General features: G+C 41.7%; 3 protein-coding genes across 7 annotated transcripts in view; 1 reads left to right on the top strand and 2 right to left on the bottom strand.

Moving 5' to 3' along the window:
• Nucleotides 1–46: 46 nt before the first annotated feature.
• On the bottom strand, nucleotides 47–11,106 carry Glt8d1 (glycosyltransferase 8 domain containing 1). 3 transcript variants are annotated; one of them, XM_090321468.1, is made up of 10 exons: nucleotides 10,885–11,106; nucleotides 8,015–8,063; nucleotides 7,836–7,934; nucleotides 4,241–4,454; nucleotides 2,124–2,241; nucleotides 1,842–1,926; nucleotides 1,573–1,685; nucleotides 1,104–1,270; nucleotides 894–1,003; nucleotides 47–536 (listed from the first exon to the last, which is right to left on the bottom strand). In XM_090321468.1, the coding sequence occupies exons 2-10, from the start codon at nucleotides 8,028–8,030 to the stop codon at nucleotides 346–348; spliced, it is 1,113 nt and encodes a 370-aa protein (XP_090177594.1). In that variant the 5' UTR covers nucleotides 8,031–8,063; nucleotides 10,885–11,106; the 3' UTR covers nucleotides 47–345. The 3 variants fall into 3 exon arrangements, with proteins under 3 accessions (XP_090177594.1, XP_090177612.1, XP_090177604.1); XM_090321486.1 differs by having other exon boundaries at nucleotides 11,017–11,098; XM_090321478.1 differs by lacking the exon at nucleotides 10,885–11,106 and adding an exon at nucleotides 10,222–10,467.
• Nucleotides 11,107–11,192: 86 nt separating this feature from the next.
• On the top strand, nucleotides 11,193–13,775 carry Spcs1 (signal peptidase complex subunit 1). The gene is made up of 4 exons (XM_090321494.1): nucleotides 11,193–11,594; nucleotides 11,862–11,921; nucleotides 12,003–12,089; nucleotides 13,366–13,775. The coding sequence occupies exons 1-4, from the start codon at nucleotides 11,379–11,381 to the stop codon at nucleotides 13,489–13,491; spliced, it is 489 nt and encodes a 162-aa protein (XP_090177620.1). The 5' UTR covers nucleotides 11,193–11,378; the 3' UTR covers nucleotides 13,492–13,775.
• Nucleotides 13,776–14,526: 751 nt separating this feature from the next.
• Nucleotides 14,527–22,872, bottom strand: part of Nek4 (NIMA related kinase 4) — a 30,341-nt gene continuing 21,995 nt past the window's right edge. For 2 of the 3 annotated variants that reach the window (XM_090321446.1, XM_090321430.1), the window contains 2 exons: nucleotides 22,298–22,431; nucleotides 16,598–17,937 (listed from right to left, as the gene is read on the bottom strand). In XM_090321446.1, coding sequence (XP_090177572.1) covers nucleotides 17,845–17,937; nucleotides 22,298–22,431 — 227 coding nt within the window. In that variant the 3' untranslated portion in view covers nucleotides 16,598–17,844. Of the gene's footprint in view, nucleotides 15,081–16,597; nucleotides 17,938–22,297; nucleotides 22,432–22,872 lie in introns of those variants that run through there. The other variant, XM_090321438.1, reaches the window with a different exon arrangement.

Genomic DNA, 22,872 nt, shown 5'->3' with positions numbered 1-22,872 from the left:
AAAAAAAAAATCCACTCCTTACAGTAACAAGAGAAGCCAGAGTATCTACTGAAAAAATTGTAGGTTTTATTTACAGATGAAGCCACAGGTTACAAAACCAAGACTAAGCAGCAGTTTTGAACTAGCTGTACCAGCCTTAGTCCATTCTTCTGGTCAGTGAACACTGTGGTAAACAAACACTTGGTGAGGCAGATGGAGACAGTCTATGCCAAACAGGGCAATTTGATATCTGAAACATCTCATTTGTGTACTGCTACAGGTAGGCTTGGAAGCCTAACATCTGTTACTTCCCACACATAGATCCAACAGGACTTCCTGAGAAATGGTCATAATTTAAATTCTCTTTTACTTTATGTTTGACATCTCCGTATGTCTTCGGATTAGGCTGAATTTACCTGTGGGGTCTGGAATAAACCATTTTTCCCATATGTCAGGATATGAAGCAGTTCTTCCCCATGGTTTAAAATGTCCATTCCAATGGAGTAACTTGGCAGCCTTTACAAACTGGGGCGAATATCGTTTTCCAATACTGGAACCTTACAATTTAAGAGAAAGAACAGTGTGATTGTATCAGTCAGAAGGCAGCCATACTATGATACAGAAAATTTAAATGCCTATTTTGCATCTCAAGATGATCCTGTTTTTTTTTTTTGTTTTGTTTTTTGTTGCTTTGGCCTCCATACTGAGGCTTGAACCCAGGGTCTGTGCACTTTTTCTCAAGGCTTGCACTCTGCCACTTGAGCCACAAGGCCACATCTGGCTTTTTCTATGTATGTTATATTGAGAAATGAACCCAGAGCTTTGTGTATGCTAGACAAGCACTCTACCACTACACTTCCTGCCCAAGATGGGCCTGCCTTTACATAGTAATTCCTGATGTTACTTGGACTTACCAAGATGGCGGACATTCCACATAGGGTCAATTGTAGAGTGCTGTTGATAAAATACAATAAGCAGCGGAGGTGTTGTAATGCTGCCAGCCAGTGTTCTGTAGAGTCCCTCTCTTGGTGGAGCAGACAACAAATGTTAGTGAACAGTACTGATCAAATCCTGTTAGTTGAAACTGGAGTTCAAAGATTTGATAATTCTGGTTACATACTTACTCTACATGGAGTTTCATCCATTTTTCCAGCTGGCTAGTTATATTCTGTCTCTTCCATTCTGTCAGGTTTGCAACAAAAACTCCAGGATTAAAGGAACATGTGCTGGCTTTCATGGAAAGCTTACGAATTCTTTCCTTTCTATAGTCAAGATGGCCAATGTAATTGTACTAAGAACACAAACAGGAACAAAAATAGTTTTCTACCTAGTAAAGAAAAATAATCTTGTGGGTTACTAACAAAAGTGACGCTGGAAACTACGGAGTTGGACTGGGGTCCAACATGGACTGGATTCTTTTTTTGGTGGGTCCTGGGGCTTGAATTCTGGGCCTGGGCACTGTCTCTGAGCTCTTCAGCTCAAGGGTGCCTTTTTCTATATATGTCGTACGAAGGAATCGAACCCAGGTCTTCGTGCATGCTAGGCAAGCACTCTACCACTAGGCCAAACTCTCAGCCCACATTAGAGTTATACCTGGTTCCCTGCTCCACGGATGAGAATTTTAGTGGAGGTTGAATCACAATCATCTGAAAATGCAGCAGCATGTCCTGGCTTCAGTGGTGTATTGTAGAGGGCAAGAATGTCACCTGAAATAGGTAAGGTTTTAAGAAAGACTTTCCCAACTCCCTTGAGATTCCCTGTTCCTCCCATCTTTTGAGACTTGAACTCTGGGCCTGGGCTTTGTCCCTGTGCTCTTTCTACCACTGAGTCACAGTGCCACTTCCCCTCCCATCTTTTAGTACCTTGAACAATCACATCATCATCCATGTATATGGCCTTCTTCGCACTGGGAACCAGTATTGGCAAGTAGAATCTTGCGAAGGTCAACTGGGAAAAAAAAGAAGCATTGACATAGGACCGAGTAGTTATGCTTTTATTTAAGAGAAGCTACTAAGACATTATCAGGCCTTGCAGAAGAAAACTGTAGCATTCCTAGCACCACCTGGATTTGGTCCCAAGGACTGAATTGTACTATGCTCCTAGTATAAACTATGCCCAAATACAAAGAGATTCATGGAACTCACCGGTTTCATAGATTCCCCCTGGTCAGGATCCTCCTTTACTTTCCCTTCCAAAAGTTTAGTGTCAAAATTGATAATTTTGTACTTGATGTATTTCAGGGAACCACTGTTGAGCCAGGACCTGATGAAAAAGGGCTACATTTCAGCTTTGTCATAATTCCAAGCCATAGCCTTTCTATTTGCTAAAGAGGACATACTATTAGAAACCTCAGATACTTCCATGTTCCTTCCTTGGTTTCTTGTCCTGATATGCGGGTATTCCTGCCAGTCTTCTCTGACTTGACTGGTAGATACACTAAAATTCTGGTAGAAAACCAAAAATTGAGAATATCCCACCAACACATGGATAACTCAAAATTTTGCCCCCTGCCCCCAGAAAAAAAGCTGGGCAATGGCATGGGACTCATTCGAGCATCTAGGAAGTGTATCCAAGAAAATTATGTTCCAGGATGATCCTGGCTCAAGCAGTAGAATGCTTTGAGCAAAACAGCTTAGGGACAGTGTCTAGTCCCTGACTTCAAGCTCTAGGACCAGCACCAAAAATGGAAAAACAAAACAAAAGTGAACAAGACCCTATCAAAACAACGGGGGGGGGGGGGATGTCTACCAGGTGGAGTTCTTAGCAAATTCAAACCCAGTACTTGCCCCCAAATTACAATGGTACTGAAAGGTATCTAAGCAAGCAGTCTACAATCTGTTACCTATACAATAACATAATTCAGGGGCCGGGAGTTTGGCCTAGTGGTTAAAGTGCTTGCCTAGCATGCATGAAGACCCGGGTTCGATTCCTTGGTACCACATACATAGAAAAAAGCCGGAAGTGGTGCTGAGGCTCAAGTGGTAGAGCTCTAGCCTTGAGAAATTCCAAGGACAGTGCTCAGGCGCTGAGCTCAAGCCCAGGACTGGCAAAAAAAAAAAAAAAATAGTAACATAATTCACCATGACAACCTTAAGTAATTCATAATCAAGTGGAGTCTGAAGCACTGTAAGAAACCTAAAGAACACATTTCTTATCTATTTCAAATAAGCATTTGGGGAAGCACTCAGTGTCATTTTTGTGGCCTGTTTTTAATGCAGTATGTTTCTAAATCTTCTATGGGTTTTGAGTTTTCCAAGGATGAGAATGTTATGGTAGCTTTCATAAACTAAATACAAACCATGGAGACAGCCAGAGGAGAGCCAATGTTTAAGACCATGGATAATGTTAAACTGATTTTTTGCAATAAACTTTGCTGTCTTGCTGTCACAGATGAGTCTATCACATTGCGTTTGCATTAACTACAACTAAAAATGTTAAGCAATTACTATGTGCTAGGTATGTTTTCATTAGTATGGGGATTGTGAACAAAGCCCCCTCACTCTAGTCTCCTTTTGCTTAGTGTTTTTCTCTTCTTTCTTTTAAAGCAAAGCTATTACCAAAGCATGAGCAGTCTCACTTGGCCCTTTTCTGCACAGCAGACATTCTACCATTTAAGTAGCATTCAGTTATTTTCTAGGTAGGATCCAGGCCAGCTTAGGCTGGTCCTTCTACTTGTGACTTCTCCATGTTGCTGGGAGGCAACACCACTAAGCCCAGCTATTGTGCTTCCCATATAAGCTGGTGCATATCACCACGCCCAGGCATTTTGCCTCAGCTGGCCTTGAACTGCAGTCCCATGATGTCTGCCTCCCAAGTCGCTAGCTTGAATTACAGGCTTAAGCCATCTTGCCCAACAGCTAAGTATTTTATTTTTTCTATATAATTTCTTTTTCACTTGCTGTAACCTCTTAAGTTGGGTATTTTTACTCCCTAATTGTAGAGGAAATGAGCTACAAGATTCCCCTAATGCTAGGACTTGGATCAGTATTTTGCTCACAACCACACCACATTAGCTTGACACCATCAGTCCTCTTGCTGAAACAGCAACTGAACAGTGATAGTTTATTTACTTTTTGGCATAAGCTGTTTATATAATTTCTGTTGTCATTGACATGCCTATACACTCAGGTGGAAAAATAGTTTACATGCATCCTATGTGTAACATAATCTCAATTACATAAACATATACATATATATACTATAAGACGGTGCATGCATTGGCAGCTGGCCCACTCAAGAGCATCCATTAGCGAGGGCTTACCGTAGATGGTCTACTGTGTTGTTAAGGGTAACAATGTAGAAAATCACGTTGGAGTGAGTGTTGTGCTGAATGCTATTTATGGCTGCAATGGTCCCTCCAAGCCTGTCTTCAGATGCAGCAATGACCACAGGAATCTCCTCTCCTTTCCTATCTACTAGATGTCGAGGAGCATTTGGGACAAAGGCGATAGGCTGAAATCCCAGAACTCCTGAATCTGAAAAGAGCAAACAAAGGAAAGCACTGGGATACAAACACAAACTCATGCATATTTTATTTTTGCATTACTGGGTTTTGAACTTAAGGACTAACACTTGATAGTTGGTACATTACCTTTTGAGCCAAGCCACAATCTTTTGATATTTTTTTTTTTGCCAGCCCTGGGGACTGAACTCAGGGCCTGAGTACTGTCCTTGGGCTTTCTTCAAGGCTTGTGCTGTACTACTTGAGCCACAGCCCTACTTCTGGTTTTTCTATATATGTGGTAGGCAACCATTCCACCACTAGGCCAAACTCCCGGTTTCCCATCTCTGCTTTTTGCTGGGCTTATTTTAAAAAGGAGCTTAGTGTGGGGTTTTCTGCCTGACTTGTCCTTGAACCTTGATCCACAACATATCAGACCTCTGTAGTGAAATGCACAAGCTACTGGGTACCTGGTTCTCATGAGCTTTTGTTAGAGTCCAAGACATGGGAGGAGAAATGGTGAAGATTATGGTAATAATTTAACTTGTTAAATTTTAGTGTATAGCCCAACCTCATCATGTTTTTTCTATTTGTAGCCAAGCTTTTGGAAAAGACGGATTTTTAAAAGGCATGTAACAACCTTTCTAAAATGTATTGTGGCAAGTTGTATGAAAAATCATAAAGGGTACATGGCTTCTGACCTAATCATTCATCTTGCTACTTCTCTTAAGGACAAAATTGGAAACATCAAAGGGCATGACTCAGGTGGTAGAAAGCTTGCTATACTTATGAACCAAGAAGTAATTTTTTTTCAAACCTAAGTAGACATGAAATTAATGGAAGTTTCTGGATAAGAAAATAGAGAAAGACAAATGTGATAGTACACATGTAATCCTAGCTACAAGAGAGGCAGAGATGGGCAAAAAAAAAAAAAAATGACCTTAGCTCAAAAAACAATCTAGGAATGGTAGTATATAGCTATGCAAATAGCTGTCTTAAGCTGGCCCCAAGCAAAGGTAAAGCTACACAAAAATAAGGAAAATGGGCTGTCAAGTGGGAGAGTGCTTGTCTAGCAGTCACCCTAAGCTCAAGCCCCATTTTTAAAAGTGTATGCACACATCTGAAAGTGTTCTATAATCTTCTCCCCTCCCCTTTTTTTTTTTGGTGTTTTGTTTTTTGTTTTTTGTCCTGGTACTGAGGCTTGAACTTGGGCCCTGGGTACTGGGTGCTGTCCGAAACATTTTTGCTCAAGGCTAATGCTCTATCACTTGAGCTATAAGCCCCACTTTTGGTGCTTAATTGGAAATAAGAATATCATGGAACTCTCCTGGCTAGGCTGGCTTCAAACTGTGATCCTCAGATCTCAACCTCCTGAGAAGCTAGGATTATAGGCATAAACCACTGGCACCAAATTAAGCTTGCTTTACAATTGTCTGTAACTCTCCTTTTGGTATAATGATTCTCAGACTTATTGATGAGTCTCACAAGAAGAAATGTGTATGACATGTTGCATACTAAAATACATGTGTGTGTATCCCCAATTATACAGTAGGGAGTTACATATATAATACTACATACTATATTATGTATAATAAATATATATTCTGTGTGTATTTTTAAAGTATGGGCACTGTTGTACCAGAAGTTAATTTCCCTGAACACAAAAGATCTTATGGTACTAAAATCACTTATGACGAGTTTTCACTATCATGGTGATTTGCTTATGACAAAATCATATGGAAAAAGAAGTCATGTACAATTTAGTATAATCTCAACTATTCAGAAAAAAGTACATACAGGTACTTTTGGTACCAGGCCAAAATTTTTACAGTGGTTATCCTGAGTCAATAAAGTCATTCACTCAAATACTACTGAATATAGCCAACAGGTCAGCTGTCATTCTGAGGCAAGGGAGATAAAGTAGTGAACAAAGTACCCTTATGAAGCTTGAATACTACTTGCACCAGAAGCGTGAATTTAAAAACATATATTTAAAAAAATTTTTGCCAGGGCTGGGAGTTTGGCCTAGTGGTAGAGTGCTTGCCTAGCATGCACGAAGACCCGGGTTCGATTCCTTGGTACCACATACATAGAAAAAGCCAGAAGTGGGGCTGAGGCTCAAGTGGTAGAGTTCTAGCCTTGAGAAAGTCCAAGGACAGTCCTCAGGCCCTGAGATTAAGCCCAGGACTGGCAAAAAAAAAAAAAAAAAATTGCCAGTTGTGGGGCTTGAATTCAGGGCCTGGGCACTGTCCCTGAGCTTCTTTTGCTCAAGACTAGGGCTCTGCCACTTGAGCTACAAGAGCCACTTCTGGCTTTCTGTCTTTATATGGTACAGAGGAATGGAAGTCAGGGCTTCATGCATGCTAGGGGAACACTCTACCACCAAGTCACTTTCCCAGCCCTTGCAAGTACAGATCGTGTTTTTTGCTTTTAAATATATTTGACTATATGCACAATTATGAAACATGCTATCAGGGCTGGGGCTGTAGCTCATGCTGAGTATAAATAAGACCTTGGAATTCAATCTCCAGCATCAAAAAGAAAGCAAAAAAACAAAAAAACAAAAAAGAGCATGCTCTCAGCACTAGAAGAAAGATAGAGGAAAGTTATTCTTCTTTTCTTGCTCTGGTTTAATCAATTAAAAATACTCTTTCGGTTTTTTTGATGATTATTTTATCTGAGACAAGGTCTCTCTGTATAGCCCAGGCTGGAATTTCCTCCTGCCTTAGCGTCCTGAGTGCTGAAATTACAGCCATGTTCCACCATGCTTGGCTTCAAAAACAATTTTGACCAATACCCAGAAGCCTCAAACATTTCTTAATACTAAGATGGGGCAGAAAGAACAACTAAAGCAATTTGCAGTATAATCTTACAATAAATAATTTAAACAGCTGGTAAGCCTTTATGATTTCTATAGTGTTACTACTTTCTTCCTGATGTAATTTCTCAAGGGAAAATTGCAGTTGAAGGAAAGTAGCTAGACTGGACAGAGCAGGTTTTTTTGTTGTGGTGGTGGTGGTTGTTAGCTATAAGGCTTGAACTCAGGGCCTGAGCAAAAACTCAAGGCCAGTGCCAGTGCTGCTTCAGGTTTTCTGCTAGTTAGTTGGAGATAAAAATCTCTGACTTTCCTGCCTAGGCTCTGTGCCCCTCTTCTGAAGCCTAGCCTGCTGAAATGTGAACAAGTTCTCTAATGCTCTTGAATTTGACAGAAAGAAATATTGTGTCAGCTCAAAGGCTCAGCTAATGACTATATTGTACAAGGCATCCAAGAACATAATGAGTACCCACCATGCCTTTGAACTATTCTAAGGCCTAGAAGCAAACTTTCTTTTAACATAGTAAGAGACTAATCTGTGGGACACAAGGAGCTACAAGTCCTCAATGGATTACAGGGCAATAATAAAAGTTCCTGTACCTGAAACCTCATTCCTTAGCAGACTGCTCAAGCTGAGGAAGTTATGATGCAAAACCAGTAAGAAGAGAACAGCAGCCAAGATCAAGATGACAATGTTTACTGAAACAGATAAGAGAAACCTCCATTACATCTCTTTGCCTTAGATTAGTATAAAAACAACACTAAGAGCTGGAACATACCTTTACGGAATGACATCTTTTCTTCTGTCTTATGTATTAGTTATTAATCCTGTAAAACAAAAGAATGGCCGTCAAAATGCCTAAACACTTAATTCAGGTAGAAACAAAGCACATATTCTCCCAGAAACTTACTTGAACTAATAAGTTTTCAAGAACCCAACTTGGGATTCTGAAAATGATACTCCTCAGAAAATACTTCCAAATAATATGGGAAAATACATAGCCTTAGCTTTATACATCATATGAAGCCAATGAAAAGCAAAAGAAATGCTACTAGGAAAAGCTTAGAGTTTTCATTTCAGAATAAATTTTTACTTACTTGAACTTAAACATGGGCCTGGTGCTGGTTGTTCACAATACATAGGAGGCTGTGATTTAAGGACTGAGATTCAAAGCTAGCCCAGGCAGGAAAGTCTATGAGACTCTTATAAAGCTGGAACTGTGACTCAAGCAATGGTGCCCTAGCAAAAAAAACCCTCAAACCCTCAGGGACAATGTCCAGGCCCTAAGTTCAAATTCAGGTTCTAACACAAAATTAAGACACAGATGTTTAGGACAAAGTAACCTGAAGTGTTACTTCCAAAAAATTCAGAGTGGTAGAGTGCTTGCCTAGCATGCACGAAGACCTGGGTTCAATTCCTCGGACTACATACATAGAAAAAGCTGGAATCAGTGCTGTGGCTCAAGTGGTAGAGCTCTAGCCTTGGGAAAGCCCCAAAACAGTGCTCAGGCCCTCAGTTCAAGACCCAGGACTGGCAAAAAAAAAAAAAAAAAATTTAAAACTGCTTTTAAAATTAAAACTTATTCTGACCTTCCTCTCTGGTGATTAACTGCCCATCATGTAGGAATTTTGTGTCTAGCCAGGTATGATGGTATGCAACTGTAATCCTACCACTCAGGAGATGGAAACAGAAGGATCACTGAGTTCTAGGGCAACCCAGGCTATACAGCAAGAAGGTATTTCAAAAAAAAGTTTAAGTTGTGTCTAGTAAGTCACAGTGATATTATCATGCCTGTCATCCTAGATACACAGAAATCATAAATAGGTTCTCTGGCTAGGCCATGTGGGACATAATTGCAAGACCCTATTTGAAAACTGAAGCCAAAAAGGCACCTGGAAGGTGTGAGTGAGTGGGTTGAGCATATGAGGGAAAGTAATTCAGACACCTAAAGAACATTTCTTTCCAGAGAAATACATATTAAGTGTAACAAATCTATCTCTAAAGCACATACATTATATACCCTATAATACATGTCTCTCAATGTGAGTTGTCTTACCTACAGAAGCTGGCAGATTGAGAGTAACTCAAATAAAATTCTAACATCTATCTGCTTTAGACAACTTCCACCAAGACTGGATAAAACAATCTCACTCCAGTAAATCCCAGCTAGTCACTAGTACAAAGAACCATTAACTAGCTGGTTCACTTTTAGTAACTAACAGGTTCATATATGCATTGAGAGGCACATGAATTTGTGCTACTCCAATTAGGAGGGAACCACCCCAATCCCCACACCCAATCCCAGCATTTAAAGAGCTTAGTGTGTCAGAAACCACTTGCACTTAAACACTTTCCACAGTGGAGCTTGCACTCACTTTCAAAAGGAATCTGCCAACCAGGCTCTGGTGACTCACGCCTGTAATCCTAGCTACTCAGGAGGTTGAGATCTGAAGTTTACAGTTTGAAGCCAGCATGGGCAGAAAAATCTATGAGACTCATCTCCAATTAACTACCAGAATGCCTAAGTGTGGGTATGGCTCAAATGGTAGAGTGCTAGTCTTGAGCAAAAAATGCTCAGGGACAGAGCCCAAGGTCCTGAGTGAAAGCCCCAGGACTAGCACACATACACATCAACCCCCTGCTTGTGCCTTAATTTTATAGTTTAAGTACCATAGTTTTCGATAGCAACTGACATCCTACGAAATGCACTTGACTGGGCTGGAAGACACCTACTTATATATATAACAGAGACATACGACAAAGACAACATACCACTGTTCAAACACACCAAGCATAGGGAACAAGGATGGAGACGGAGTAAACTCTAGGCCTTCCTTCCCTGAACAAAAAAAGGTCTGCATTTTACTGGAGGCATGAGGAGTGACGGCCACTTTACTTCAACACCTACCTACTTGACCCAACCCTCACATGGACGTGCATCTCTCCCCCTAAGTCCCCCTGCTCCCCTCCCCCCAACACACACACCTTCCCTAGCCCCAGAGCACCAGGCCTCCAATTCCCCCAGGGCTAATCCAGCTGTGGTAGATTTCTGGGAGTGATGTGACCATCTCCGTTGAGTGCTCTAGGCGAGAGCCTAGTTTCTTGGTCACAGGCGGATCCACTGGCTGACACGAGGTGCCAGGAGAACTGGCAGGCAGAGTGAACTCGGGCAGCAGCCATGGGCCTCCCCGCGCAGAAGGACGGCCTGGTCCCTGTAGACGGCAGAGGCCAGAGCCCAAGGGCTGGGTTCCCCCACAGCGCGCACTGGTCATGGCCATTCCGTCTACCTCACATGCCCAGGAGGACCTAAGCACTTGAGAGCAAACACCAGCCTTGTAACAAGGGGCTATAAACCTCCACTGGAGGCCAGCCACGTAAGCTGGCAAGGAGGATGGCGGGCCAGGCGTGGGACCCCTGGAGAGGGCCCAGCGTTCCCCAAGTGGTGTGAGGTGCGCCCGAGCCTTTTCTTGCAAGGATACGGCTCGGGTATCTCCACTAATTCTAGGAATCGCGAGGGCTCCTACTAAGGCTGAGGAGGGGTGGGGAGGTGGCGTGATGCTCCGGGGGTCCTGCCAGGCTCAGGCACACCGGATAAAAGCCAGGTCCGACAAGCCAGGCCCCTGGGACCCTCGCCGCGGCCGCCCTTACCTTCCCGAGGAGCCGCCGCCACGGCCCGCACCCGGCCCGCCCCGCCAGCTCAGCGCCCGCGCCGCAGGTCCCAGGGCCCAGCCCTCCACAAGGCCGCCCGCGTCCCTTGCACTCCGGGCCCAGAGAGCTCGCCGGCTTGTCCACGACGTCCGCGGCGGCCGCCCAGTGCCACGACCACAACCCCCAGCAGGGCGGTGTGGCTCCACCGCCAGAGCGAGGTGCCCAGCAGGCGCCGCGGGGCAGCCTCGCCGCCGGGGTCCTCGCGGAGAAAACGCCGTCGCCATGGAAACGCGGGGCGCGCGGGCAGCCGTTAAAGCCGCGGAAGCGCGGCGAACAACAATTGATCCGACCGGAGCCGCGGCTCCTGGCACCCAGTTTCCCTAACGGCGAACCATTCACGGGTGCGCGATGCCTCGGAGGCTCGACCACCTCCTCAATCCTCGCGGGGCGGACGCCGGGCTACAGCGAGCTGCGAAAACGCTCGTCGCCTAGCGATGGCGCAGGGAGAGGCCACGGGTTATCCCCGCCCTTCGGGCACATCCGCTTCCGGGGCCGCGGCGGACGCACGTAGAGGCTCGTCCGGCGCGTCAGTCGACTCTAGGTGTCCGTTTCGGGGCGCTTCGGTTCCCGACTGCCTGCGGCCCTCGTCTCGCCGCCCGCCTTCTCAGCTGACCATGCTGGAACATCTCAGCGCGCTCCCCACACAGATGGTGAGGGTGTGGCCCGGGTCCCGGTCCGCCACTCGAAGCCGGTGGCCTCGAGCTCCCCTCTGCTCGCGGTCCCCGTCCGCCCTCGCTCCGCTGTGGCAGCTGCAGGCTCGGCTTCGGCCGCCCGGGCGCCCTTCCGGGCTCGAGTGCTTACTGGGGCCGGGGAAGAAATGTATTTGCTCAGCGGTGCGAGTCCCGTGCGGCACTGCAACCCTTCGGAGTGGAACCAAGTCCTTTTTTATTTCCCCCTCTTCTCTCCTTCACTTGTAGGATTACAAGGGGCAGAAGTTAGCTGAACAAATGTTTCAAGGAATTATTCTTTTTTCTGCAGTAAGTATTGGTTTCGCATCCGATTCTTCTCTCATTTCTCCCGAATTTGACTCTATTTTCATATGTTCTGTTTGTCTCTAGATAGTTGGATTTATCTACGGGTACGTGGCTGAACAGTTCGGGTGGACAGTCTATATAGTTATGGCCGGATTTGCATTTTCGTGTTTGGTAAGAAATTGGTGGGTGCTTGCTTGGGTATTAGCAACAACGTAAACGTTCACAGTTGGATTGCTTTGATGGACGTAGCAGTGAGAACCACAGTCACCTCTTCCTCTTGCTTGTCAGCGTCTCTCTTTAATATCACTGGAATATCAGAGTGCCAGCTGTGGTGAGCATTGATTTCCTTCACCAGTGAGGTCAAAGCTAGTGTGAACTCTTCATGGTGCTCACCCTTCTTTTAGGTCTCAAAACCATATTTGTAAATAGTAAGGCTTGTTTCAGTTACAAGTTTGGGTCTTGTTTTGTTAACCTTTAGCATTGAAGTAATTTTTAAAAACATACATAATTAAGAGAAAAGGGGGGAAATGCAGGTAAGAATGCAATGTATAATCCTACAATAATAAGAGTGAGGAAAGAGGTAGGAGAGGGTGGGTGAGAAATTTTAAAAGAGTGACAGTGATCAAGATATATTGTATAGGTAAACTGCTTTGTTAAATGGCAACTCCTTTGTACAACTTAAAAAATAGTTATTAAAAAATATGGGCTGGGGGGCCGGGAGTTTGGCCTAGTGGTTAAAGTGCTTGCCTAGCATGCACAAAGACCTGGGTTCGATTCCTCAGTACCACATACATACCAAAAAAAGCTGGAAGTGGTGCTGAGGCTCAAGTGGTAGAGCTCTAGCCTTGAGAAAGTCCAAGGACAGTGCTCAGGCCCTGAGCTCAAGCCCAGGACTGGCAAAAAGAAAAAAAAAATATGGGCTGGGAGTTTGGCCTACTGGTAGAGTGCTTGCCTAGTATGCACAAAGACCCGGGTTTGATTCCTCGGTACCACATGCATAGCAAAAAGCCGGAAGTGGTGCTGAGGCTCATGTGGTAGAGTGCTAGCCTTGAGAAAGTCCAAGGACAGTGCTCAGGCCCTGAGCCCAAGCCCAGGGCTGCAAAAAAAAAAAAAAGAAGAAGAAAAAATATAAGCAGGTGGCTCAAGTCTGTTATCCTCAGCTGTTCAGAAGGTTGAGATCTGAGAATCATGGTTCAAAGCCAGCCTAGGCAGGAAAGTCTGAGACTCTTATCTCCAATTCCTCACCAGAAAACCCGAAGTGGAGCTGCAGCTCATGTGGTAGAGTGCTAATCTTCAGCACAAAAGCTCAGGACAGTACCTAGGCACTGAATTCAAGCCATTCAAGCCCCTCAACCTCCCCCCCCCACACACACACATTAACAATTTTTTTAAACATACATGATTTTATAATTGATATAACTAATGCACTTTCTCTGTTTTGATTTAGCTCACACTTCCTCCATGGCCCATCTATCGCCGACATCCCCTGAAGTGGTTACCTGTTCAAGACTCAGGAACTGAAGACAAGAAAACAGGGGATAGAAAAATTAAGAGGCATGCTAAAAATAACTGATTGGGGTTTTCATGACTCAACACCTACTTTGTTTTCTGTGAGAGGAGCTAAATTGCTATCATAACCAAATCATGAACTTAAAAACTCCCTATGCTCACAAAGCACAGCTGCATATAGATTTAGTTTTCTTTATATTTCCAAGGCAGTTAAAAATAACTCAGTTGTGTTTGATTTATATTTTAGACCAACTCTTCAGTCTTGTTATAAAATGGAAAACAAAAATACAAGTATGCAATGTTTCTTCCAGGTATAAATAATAAATGCCTCAAAAATGACAGTACAAATTTTTTCACTTTTATGTGTTTGGATTTCACAAGGTAACCTGGGCTGGCCTTGAACTTAATATCCTCAGCTCCCTAGTGCTGGGATTATAGGCAAGTACTTGGCTTGGTAGTACAATTTCACTAGGTTTTATAATTTGTTGTAAATCTTTATTTTAAACTTTTCCAATTAAAATTCAGTGCAAGTCTATCTTAGAGGGTCTTGTTGAATAGTCTGTCTGCAAGACCTAGTAAAAGACAGAAGTTTGTGATTCTGAAAATGTAAGCACCGTTTTACTATTGTACCGGTAAGTTCTGCGTTGAATTATGTTCATATGGATGTAGGCAGTACTGAAGTTTGAACATGGCCTCACTCCTGCAATTAGGAATGCTAACCACTTCAGCCATGCTGCCAGCCTGTTCTAGTACATTTTTAACGATAGAAAACACTTTTGAAAACATTATTTTGATGTAAACTTGTGAAGTAACAATATTTTGAGAAAGCTAAAGGGAACATTTTTCTGTGTTTGCAAGCCAGCCCTGGTACTTAAACTTAAGGCCTAGGTACTCTACTACTTGCGCCACAGCTCCACTTTTGGCTTTCTGATGGTTAATTGGAGATAAGAGTCTTACAGACTTTTCTGCCCAGGCTGACTTTGAACCATGCCTGCCTTGGATTTTTTTTTCTTTTCAGACAAAGTCTCATTCTGCAGCTCAGGCTGGCCTTGAACTCATGCTCTTTTGCCTCATTTTTCTGAGTACCAAAATTATAGAAATGCATCACCACACCTAGCTAATTGTAATATAACTTAGTACTGGAATGCAGAACTGCCCGTCTGAGTTTAAGAAAAGGCAGCATATCTGCATGTATTATTTTACTTTTTCCTTGATAAATTATGCAGTACCCAAGACATTCATACAGTGAGACTGAAGGAAGATATTCTCAGGATCACAAAGGCTCAATAGGTATGTGCATATGATCATATAAAATGATGTTCATCAAAATGAACTCCAAGAAATGGAAACAAGACATTTTTATTTTGCTTTTTAGGTTTGGGGGGTTGCGTGTGTGTTTTAGTTTTTTTTTTTTCTCTAGTCACTTTTCGTTTTCTGAACCTTTGTCTTTTATATAAATTGATTTGTTTAGGGAGGGTAAAGGGTGAACAAATGTAGCAGTGATGCTAGACACCATGTTGAAAATGAACTATATGACTTATGGGGGAGTTGGGAAAGGAAAAGTTGGGAGAAAATAAGGGAAGGAGTGACACTTCAAAAAGAAATGTATTCATTACCTGTCTGGTGTAACTGTAACCCCTCTGTACATCACCTCTAGTATAAAAAAAAAAAAGCGGAGACATTAGCACCATAACACTTAGGAATCTCTTAAAGATATGAGAAATTAACAGAATAAAGACTCATTAACAATAAGTGTGACTAAAACATTAGATGCTCTAATGTAGTTACAAATCAAGTCCCTGGTCTCAAGATGACACTGGAAGTTTGAAAAAAAAAAGCAAGGATGAGCTGGTGAGGAAGGCACTGGTGGGTCAGACTAAAAACCCTCACTACTTAGGCTGACAGCTGCAGGGTCAAGGGCTGAGGCCATCTCCAGTAAGAGAAGTCCATAGGATTTGAGATTGCATTCCCACAATAACCTGAAGAGTACCTACCAAGCAAGCTGACTGAGAGTGAAGGATCTGAGTTCAAATCCCCACAGTGCAAAAAATGATGTGGATTGTAGAAGACAGTTACATGCGTTTGATAAAACATTAGTCTTGGGCCAACACTTTACCCTTTAGTGGTGCTGTGACTCAAGTGGTAGAGTGCTAGCCTTGAGAAAGCTCAAGGACAGTGCCCAGGCCCTGAGTTCAAGGCAAAAAAAAGCAGCATGGGTATCTAAGTTTAAGGAAATAATTACTTTAAAAAAATGTAGGTAAAATTGTCTAGAAAGATAATAGATTTCTAAAACACAGAAGAGGTAAACTGCTCAAGAAAACCAACAGTTTTGGGGGGGTTTTTTTTGCCAGTCTTGGGCTTGAGCTCAGGGCCTGAGAACTGTCCTTGGACTTTCTCAAGGCTAGAGCTCTTACTACTTGAGCCTCAGCACCACTTCCAGCTTTTTTCTATATATGTGGTACCAAGGAATCGAACCAGGGTCTTCGTGCATGCTAGGCGAGCATTCTACCGCTAGGCCAAACTCCCAGCCCGAAAACCAACAGTTTACCAAAGATTTGTCCCCACCTGAGCAATGGAACTAGAATTTTTCTTTTTTTCTTTCTTTTTTTTTTTTTTTTTGCCAGTCCTGGGCTTGAGCTCAGTGCCTGAGCACTGTCCATGGGCTTTATCAAAACTAGCACTCTACCACTTGAGCCACAACACCATTTCTGTTTTTTTCTATGTATGGGGTACTAAGAAATCAAACCTATGTCTTCATGCATGATAGGCAAGCACTCTACTACTAGACCAAACTCGCAGCCCTGGAACTGGATGGTTTTATAATTGTGTTATAGCAAGCTCTTTGATGTAAAAGGTCTCAGAAACTAGACTGAGAACTGTAAGAATAAGGAAGTATTGTTTTATTCAATATTATATCCCCAGCTCCTGGCAAAGCACCCAGCACATAATAAAAATCAGGAGCATGGTCTAGTGGTAGAGTGCTTGCCTAGCATGCTCAAAGCCCCAAGTTTGATTCCTCAGAACCACATACACAGAGGGAAAAAAAAAAAAAGCTGGAAGTGGTGCTGTGGATCAAGTGGTAGAGTGCTAGCCTTGAGAAAGCCCAAGAACAATGCCCAGGTTCTGAGTTCATACCCCAAGACTGGCCAAAAAAAAGGGGGGGGGGTGGGAATTTGGCCTAGTGGTAGAGTGCTTGCCTAGCACTCTATTGATTTCTCAATACCACATACATAGAAAAAGCCAGAAGTGGTACTGTGGCTCAAGTGATAGAGTGCTGGCCTTGAAAAAGCCCAAGGACAGGGCTCAGGCCCTGAGTTCAAGCCCCAGGACTGGAGTAAAAAAAAAAGTGAGTGAAAGAACATTCCTTTATTTTTGTGTGCATGTAATTTCCCAAGAAAGGATGTATTTTCATAGAAACTAAGAACATCTGGACTACTTATTCCTAAAGTCATTTGAATATGAAGTGAAAATTTACTGGCCAGATCTTGTATTTATTCTAGAGTATTCTATTTTACTTTATAAAAACTATTTCCTGTGAAGGCATTACTTCTTATCAAACAAATGATGTGATATATAAACTATACATGGGAAGGAAGCAATATCTTGATGTACATGAACACAGATTTCAGGAGACAAACATTACATGTGCCCAATATAACTAAAGGTACTTGCATATTGCTTAACAGGAAAAGGATGTTTAGGAGACTTCTTGCTGGTGGAAATATAAATCTAATACATGAAAACATGATTTACAAAGTATTTTAATACTTGAGATCCAATTCTTTTATAACTGAATAGATTTCATAGTAATATTAACAGTTCATCAATATGTAAAAAAGGAAACCAGTTACTTAAATACTACATAGAACTTATTCTTTAAATCTATTCCCAGAATAGCAAATTGACAATATACATATATATATATATACACATATCAACTACTCTGAGTGTATATATGTATATATGTCTATATGCATATATATGTACACATACATACTGCACAGTATTGCATACACAATACTGGCTATTAACAGTTATCTCTGGCCATGTCCACTTGTTTCTACTATTGTTTTTATTACTATAATAAAGCAACTTTGAAACCAATGCTTTCTGGCACTGCTTTCAAGCTAATTAGTACCTTAAAAAAATAAAGTTCTAGATATAAAATTGGTTTCAGGCTCAGTAAACAATAATCAAATAAATGTAACATTTTTTCTCATAAAAAGTATGAAGACCAAAAGCTTTTCTTTTTTTAACTTTCTTGTGTTGAACTTGCTTTATATTACTCTGTTCTTTTCCTTAAGAAAATCCCAAAGAGATATAAAAGGATGGTAAATATCTCCTAAACTGTAATAGTTTACTTTTTAAGACAAAACCTTTGAGAATATCTTTAGTTCTAGCAGATTAGAACCAATTCTCAAAAATTAATGTTTTCTTCAAAAAATTTCAACTGTCGAGCTTTCGCACTGTAAGTTGTATACTTTTCACCCATGTGCTCCTGTAAATGTACCTATTTGGGAAAGATTAAAAAGAAAATCAGTATTTATAATCCTAGCAGAAAGGCTTTTCTAAGTGTTAGCAAAGGTAGAACCATATGAGTAAAAATTGGTATATTTACATAAAAATTTAAAATAGAAAAAGAAACATGAAAATAAAAGTACAAAGAATAGCCTGGGGAAAATATTTATATTCATGCCAAAGGATAAGTAGCATCAATATATAGGGAGTGTTAGGTCTTCCCTGGGTTTTCTCCTCATACACTCTGTAAGTTTCTGCCCAGCATGTGCAACCCAGGCAAGTGGCATGCCTTGGGGCAACTGGGAGGTCCCCCAGGCTGAGGTTGTTTCCCCCTCTTCTGAGGTCACCTCTGCATCTGCTATGGCCAAACCCCCGCCCCATCTTCCCCTATGTAATAATCTCTATTGCTTAGCACTCTGCCATCTTGTACAGGCCAGCAGTTAGGTTTTTTTTCTCTGTCTCCTAATACACTCTTCTGCATGGAAGTTTCCCTTCAGCAACCACTGCAAGGAGTTCTTACAATGCAAAATAATCCCAATCATATTAGAATTCTAGAATTAATGAAACAAAATTTTCCATAGATAATCTTTCAGATTCATTAATGCATTTATGTCAGTGTAAATACTATACATTTTTTTTTTTGCCAGTCCTCAGGCTTGAACTCAGGCCCTGAGCTTCTTTTGCTTAAAGCTAGCCACTCTACCACTTGAGCCATAGTGCCACTTTTGGATTCTGTGTATGTGGTACTGAGGAATTGAACCCAGGGATTCATGCATGCTAGACAAGCACTCTACCACTAAGCCACATTCCTAGCCCCCATATGTTGTTTTTTGTTTTGTTTTGTTTTGTTTTTTTGCCAGTCCTGGGCTTGAGCTCAGGGCCGGAGCACTGTCCTTACGCTTTCCTCAAGACTAGTATTCTACCCTGAGCCACCACACCACTTCTGGCTTTTTCTATGTATGTGGTACCAAGGAATCAAACCCGGGTCTTCGTGTATCCTAGGCAGGCACTCTACCACTAGGACAAACTCCCGGCCCCCCCTATATGTTTTTTAAACAATACAAATCACCAATTAGTTAATACATATTCTGACTAGTAAAAAATACTATGTGACATTTGATGTGTCTCTCTTTAAAGAAAATTAAATGTGTTAAGCATATCCTGAAATTCCTGATACAATTTATTGATGACACCCTATCACTTTGGTGTTACTCCAGTTAAAAATCTTACTGGGTACCTAGCTCATGTCTGTAATCCTAGCTACTCAGGAGGTTCAGAGCTGAGGATCGTGGTTGAAAGACAGGCAAAAAAATTTGTGAGACTCTTATCTCCTATTAACCAACCACTCAAAAAAAAGCCAGAACTGGTAGAAAAAGCTAAAGTGATAGAGCATTAGCCTTGAGCACTAAGGCTCAAGGACAGCATCTAGCCCCTAAGTTTAAGCCTTAGCCTTAGGACTGGTAAACACACACATGCACGCACGCACGCTCCCCTAGAATAGGACCAAAGCCAAGTGCTGACGGCTCATGCCTATAATTCTAGCTGCTCAGGAGGTTGAGACCAACCCTAGTAAGAAAAATCTGTCAAGATTCCATCTCCAGTTAATCAGCAAAATGACTTAGAGGTATGGCTCAAGTGGTAGAGTATTAGTTGTAATCAAGAAAGCCAAGTGGAAGCTAAGTGACAGTAGTTAAGCTTGGAGCTCAAGCCCCAGTACACACACACACACACACATACACACAGAAGAAGAGCAAAAAAACAAGCTAGGTGGGGCACAGTGGCTCATGCCAGTAATCCTAGCTGCTCAGGAGGCTGAGATTTGAGGATCAAGTTTCAAAGCCAGTCTGGGCACAAAAGGATCTGAGACTCATCTCCAATTAACCTCTAGAAAATGGGAAGTGGGGCTGTGGCTCAAGGGTAGGGCGGTAACCTTGAACTAAAGAGCTCAGGAACAATACCCAGGCCAAGTTCAAGCCCTAAATAACTAGTGTTGGGGTTGGCTCAAGTAGAAAGGCCAGCTTATCAAGTGCTAAGCCTGGAGTTCAAATTCCAGTACCACCAAAAAACACTTTAAAATCAGTGGCACCAGACACTGATGAAAAGAAACTAAGCAATGCAAAGGTGGTGATGGGAGGTAGAGAGATGATGAGAGAGAAAGAGGGAATAACCAATACCTTAGCAAAGGGAAGAAATGGGTTTACTGTCAATGTTCAAGGAGTTAAACCTTTTGTTCTGATTAGAGGTTTTTATATATTTCAACATAAATTTTGTAGATTAGAACAATGGTGTTTAGTATTATGAAAGTAAAAAAAGTGACTGTGATATTAGCTAAATATAACTATGCCATAGTACTATAAAATTTATTAATCTCAATAATAAACATTTTAAAACAAAATAGATGAACTATACTCACCAACATTAACAATTTTAGTATCTCAAAGAATACTATTTTTTTTTTTTTTTTTTGCCAGTCCTGGGCTTAGACTCAGGGCCTGAGCACTGTCCTTGGGTTTTTTTTCTCAAGGCCAGTGCTCTACCACTTGAGCCACAGCAGCACTTCTGGTTTTTTTCTATGTATGTGGTACTGAGGAATCAAAACTGTGACTTGGTGCATGCTAGGCAAGCACTCTACCACTTGGCCAAACTCCCGGCCCCAAAGAATACTATTTTAAAAGTGAAATTTCCCACAAATTTAGAGAAGGTATTTACAGAGACCTGTATCTAGAAAATATAGAGAAATTTTACAACTCAACACTCAATAGACAAATAGCCTAAGTTAAGCAAAAGATTTGAAGAAACATTACTCTGAAGATAATATGCAATATGGCTAGGAATATATGAACTATAGAATACAAATCACTAGATTAGCTATATTAAAATAAAAATTGTCAAGGGTATGGAAAACTCATCACCTCTTACACAGCTAGTGAGAATATAAACTGTAGATTAAGAATGTATTTACATTTTTTTTTTTTTGGTCAGGCTCTGGGTCTGGGCCTTGTCCCTGAGCTCTTCAGCTCAAGGCTACCACACTACTCCTTGAGCTACAACACCATTTCCAGTTTTCTGGAGATTAATTGCAGATAAGTCTCACAGACTTTAGTGCCTGGCCTGGCTCTGAAGATGATCCTCAGATCTCAGCCTCCAGAGTGGCTAGGATTACAGGCATGAACCACTGTGCCCAGCTAAGAATGAAACATTCTGGGAAATCCCTCTGACATTTAAAGAGATTTTTTTTATATAACCCAGTAATTTCATTCCTAGGTATTTATCCAAGAAAACTGAAACCACAAAAAACTTCCCCATGAAAGCTGGGCTGGAGGTATGGCTTACGCAGCAGTGCATCAGCCAAGTGAGTGCGAGGCCCTAAATTCAAATCCCACTACTGGTATTTTTTAAAATGGAGGAAAATTTAAATGGATGTTGGTAGCTTATTTATGCCTGTAAGTCGAACTGCTTAGGAGGTCTGGAGACCTCCATTCAAAGCCAGCCCAGAGAGAAAAGTCCAAGACACTCTCACAAGCAAAGCAAACAGGGCTGAAGTATGGCTAAAATTACAGGATGCCAGCCAACCAGGCTAAGTGAACATGAGGCCTTGAGTTCAAACCCGAGTAGTACCAAACATAAATCTTCCACATGAATTTTCATAATAGCCAAAAAGTAGACACTACTCAAATATCACCAGTTGGTAAAATCTATACAATAAAATATTGACTACATAATTATACATGGCTGAATTTTAAAACATGCTGTGTAAAAGGAGCAAAACACAAAAGACAATATTTTTTGTATGCTTGTATTTATATAAATTGTCCAGAACAGGCAAATTTATAAGCAGAAAACTATTCATGGTTGTTTAGGGGTGGGGGACTTGTGAGACAATGGAGGAAGACTACTAATGGACATAGGGTTTTTGTGAGGGTAATGGAAATAGTGAGGCACTGATTGTAACTGTACAACTATGAACATGTTTTAAAAATCCAAGTGTTGTCAGGCACTAGTGACTCACATCTGTGATCTCAGGAGGCTGAGATCTGAGGATCATGGCTTGAAGCCAGCCTGGGCAAAGACTATGAGACTTTCATCTACAATAAGCTACTCAAAAAAAAAAAAGCAAAAAGCCAGAAGTGGCTCCATGGCTTAAGTGGTAGAGCGCTAGCCTTGAGCACAAAGGGACAGCACCCAGACCCAGAGTTCAAGCCCAGGACTGACAAAAAGCAAAAAAGCAAAAACAAGTGTTAAGTGTACACTTAAAATGGGCAAGTTGTATAGTACATGGAATGTATTTCAAAAAGTTGATAGAAAATTTTTATAATCCCAGTAGTTTATGAGACACCTAATGTGACACTCACCTCTCTCTGCAATTCATCTTCCTCTTCCAAAACATCATATACTTGTTCTAAAAGCTGAACTCCCAAAGCCTGGATTACATCAGCTCTCAAGACTTCAACTATTCTTCTGATCCTTTCAGAACTTGGCAAGATAGCTAAAAAGCAATAACAAAAATAGGAGAAGGGAATGTGGCTTAGTGATCGAATGCTTACCTAGCACGCATGAAGCCCTCAGTACCACATAAACAGAAAAAGCTAGAAGTAGTGCTATGGCTTAAGTGGTAGAGAGCAAAAGAAGCTCAAGGACAATGCAGCCCTGAGTTTAAGCCCTAGGAATGGCAATAAAACAAAAAGGTGGGGGGGGGGGAATAAATAATTCACCACTATGGTAAGAATACCACAATTATTTTGTTTTGTTTTTATTAAGACATAGATATATAAATATATAAATTGGGCTGGGAGTTTAGCCTAGTGCTAGAGTGCTTGCCTAGCATGCACAAAGACCGGGGTTTGATTCCTTGGTGTATGTGTATATATATATTGTATGTGTGTGTGTGTGTATCTCCTGGCAACTGAAACCAGGGCCTCCCTTACAC

This window comes from Megascapheus bottae, chromosome 2 (assembly GCF_031878675.1).
Source record: "Megascapheus bottae isolate mThoBot1 chromosome 2, mThoBot2.hap1, whole genome shotgun sequence".
Taxonomy (NCBI): Eukaryota; Metazoa; Chordata; class Mammalia; order Rodentia; family Geomyidae; genus Megascapheus; species Megascapheus bottae.
This window is presented reverse-complemented; position numbering and strand designations above follow the sequence as displayed.

Coding starts and splice junctions, on each gene's coding strand:
- Spcs1 (XM_090321494.1), top strand. CDS start 11,379: ATGGCGCAGGGAGAGGCCACGGGTTATCCCCGCCCTTCGGGCACATCC. Junction 11,595..11,861: donor GCGCGCTCCCCACACAGATG/GTGAGGGTGTGG, acceptor CTTCACTTGTAG/GATTACAAGGGGCAGAAGTT. Junction 12,090..13,365: donor GATTTGCATTTTCGTGTTTG/GTAAGAAATTGG, acceptor GTTTTGATTTAG/CTCACACTTCCTCCATGGCC.
- Glt8d1 (XM_090321468.1), bottom strand. Junction 2,242..4,240: donor AACACAGTAGACCATCTACG/GTAAGCCCTCGC, acceptor CTTTTTCATCAG/GTCCTGGCTCAACAGTGGTT. Junction 537..893: donor GTGGAATGTCCGCCATCTTG/GTAAGTCCAAGT, acceptor TTAAATTGTAAG/GTTCCAGTATTGGAAAACGA.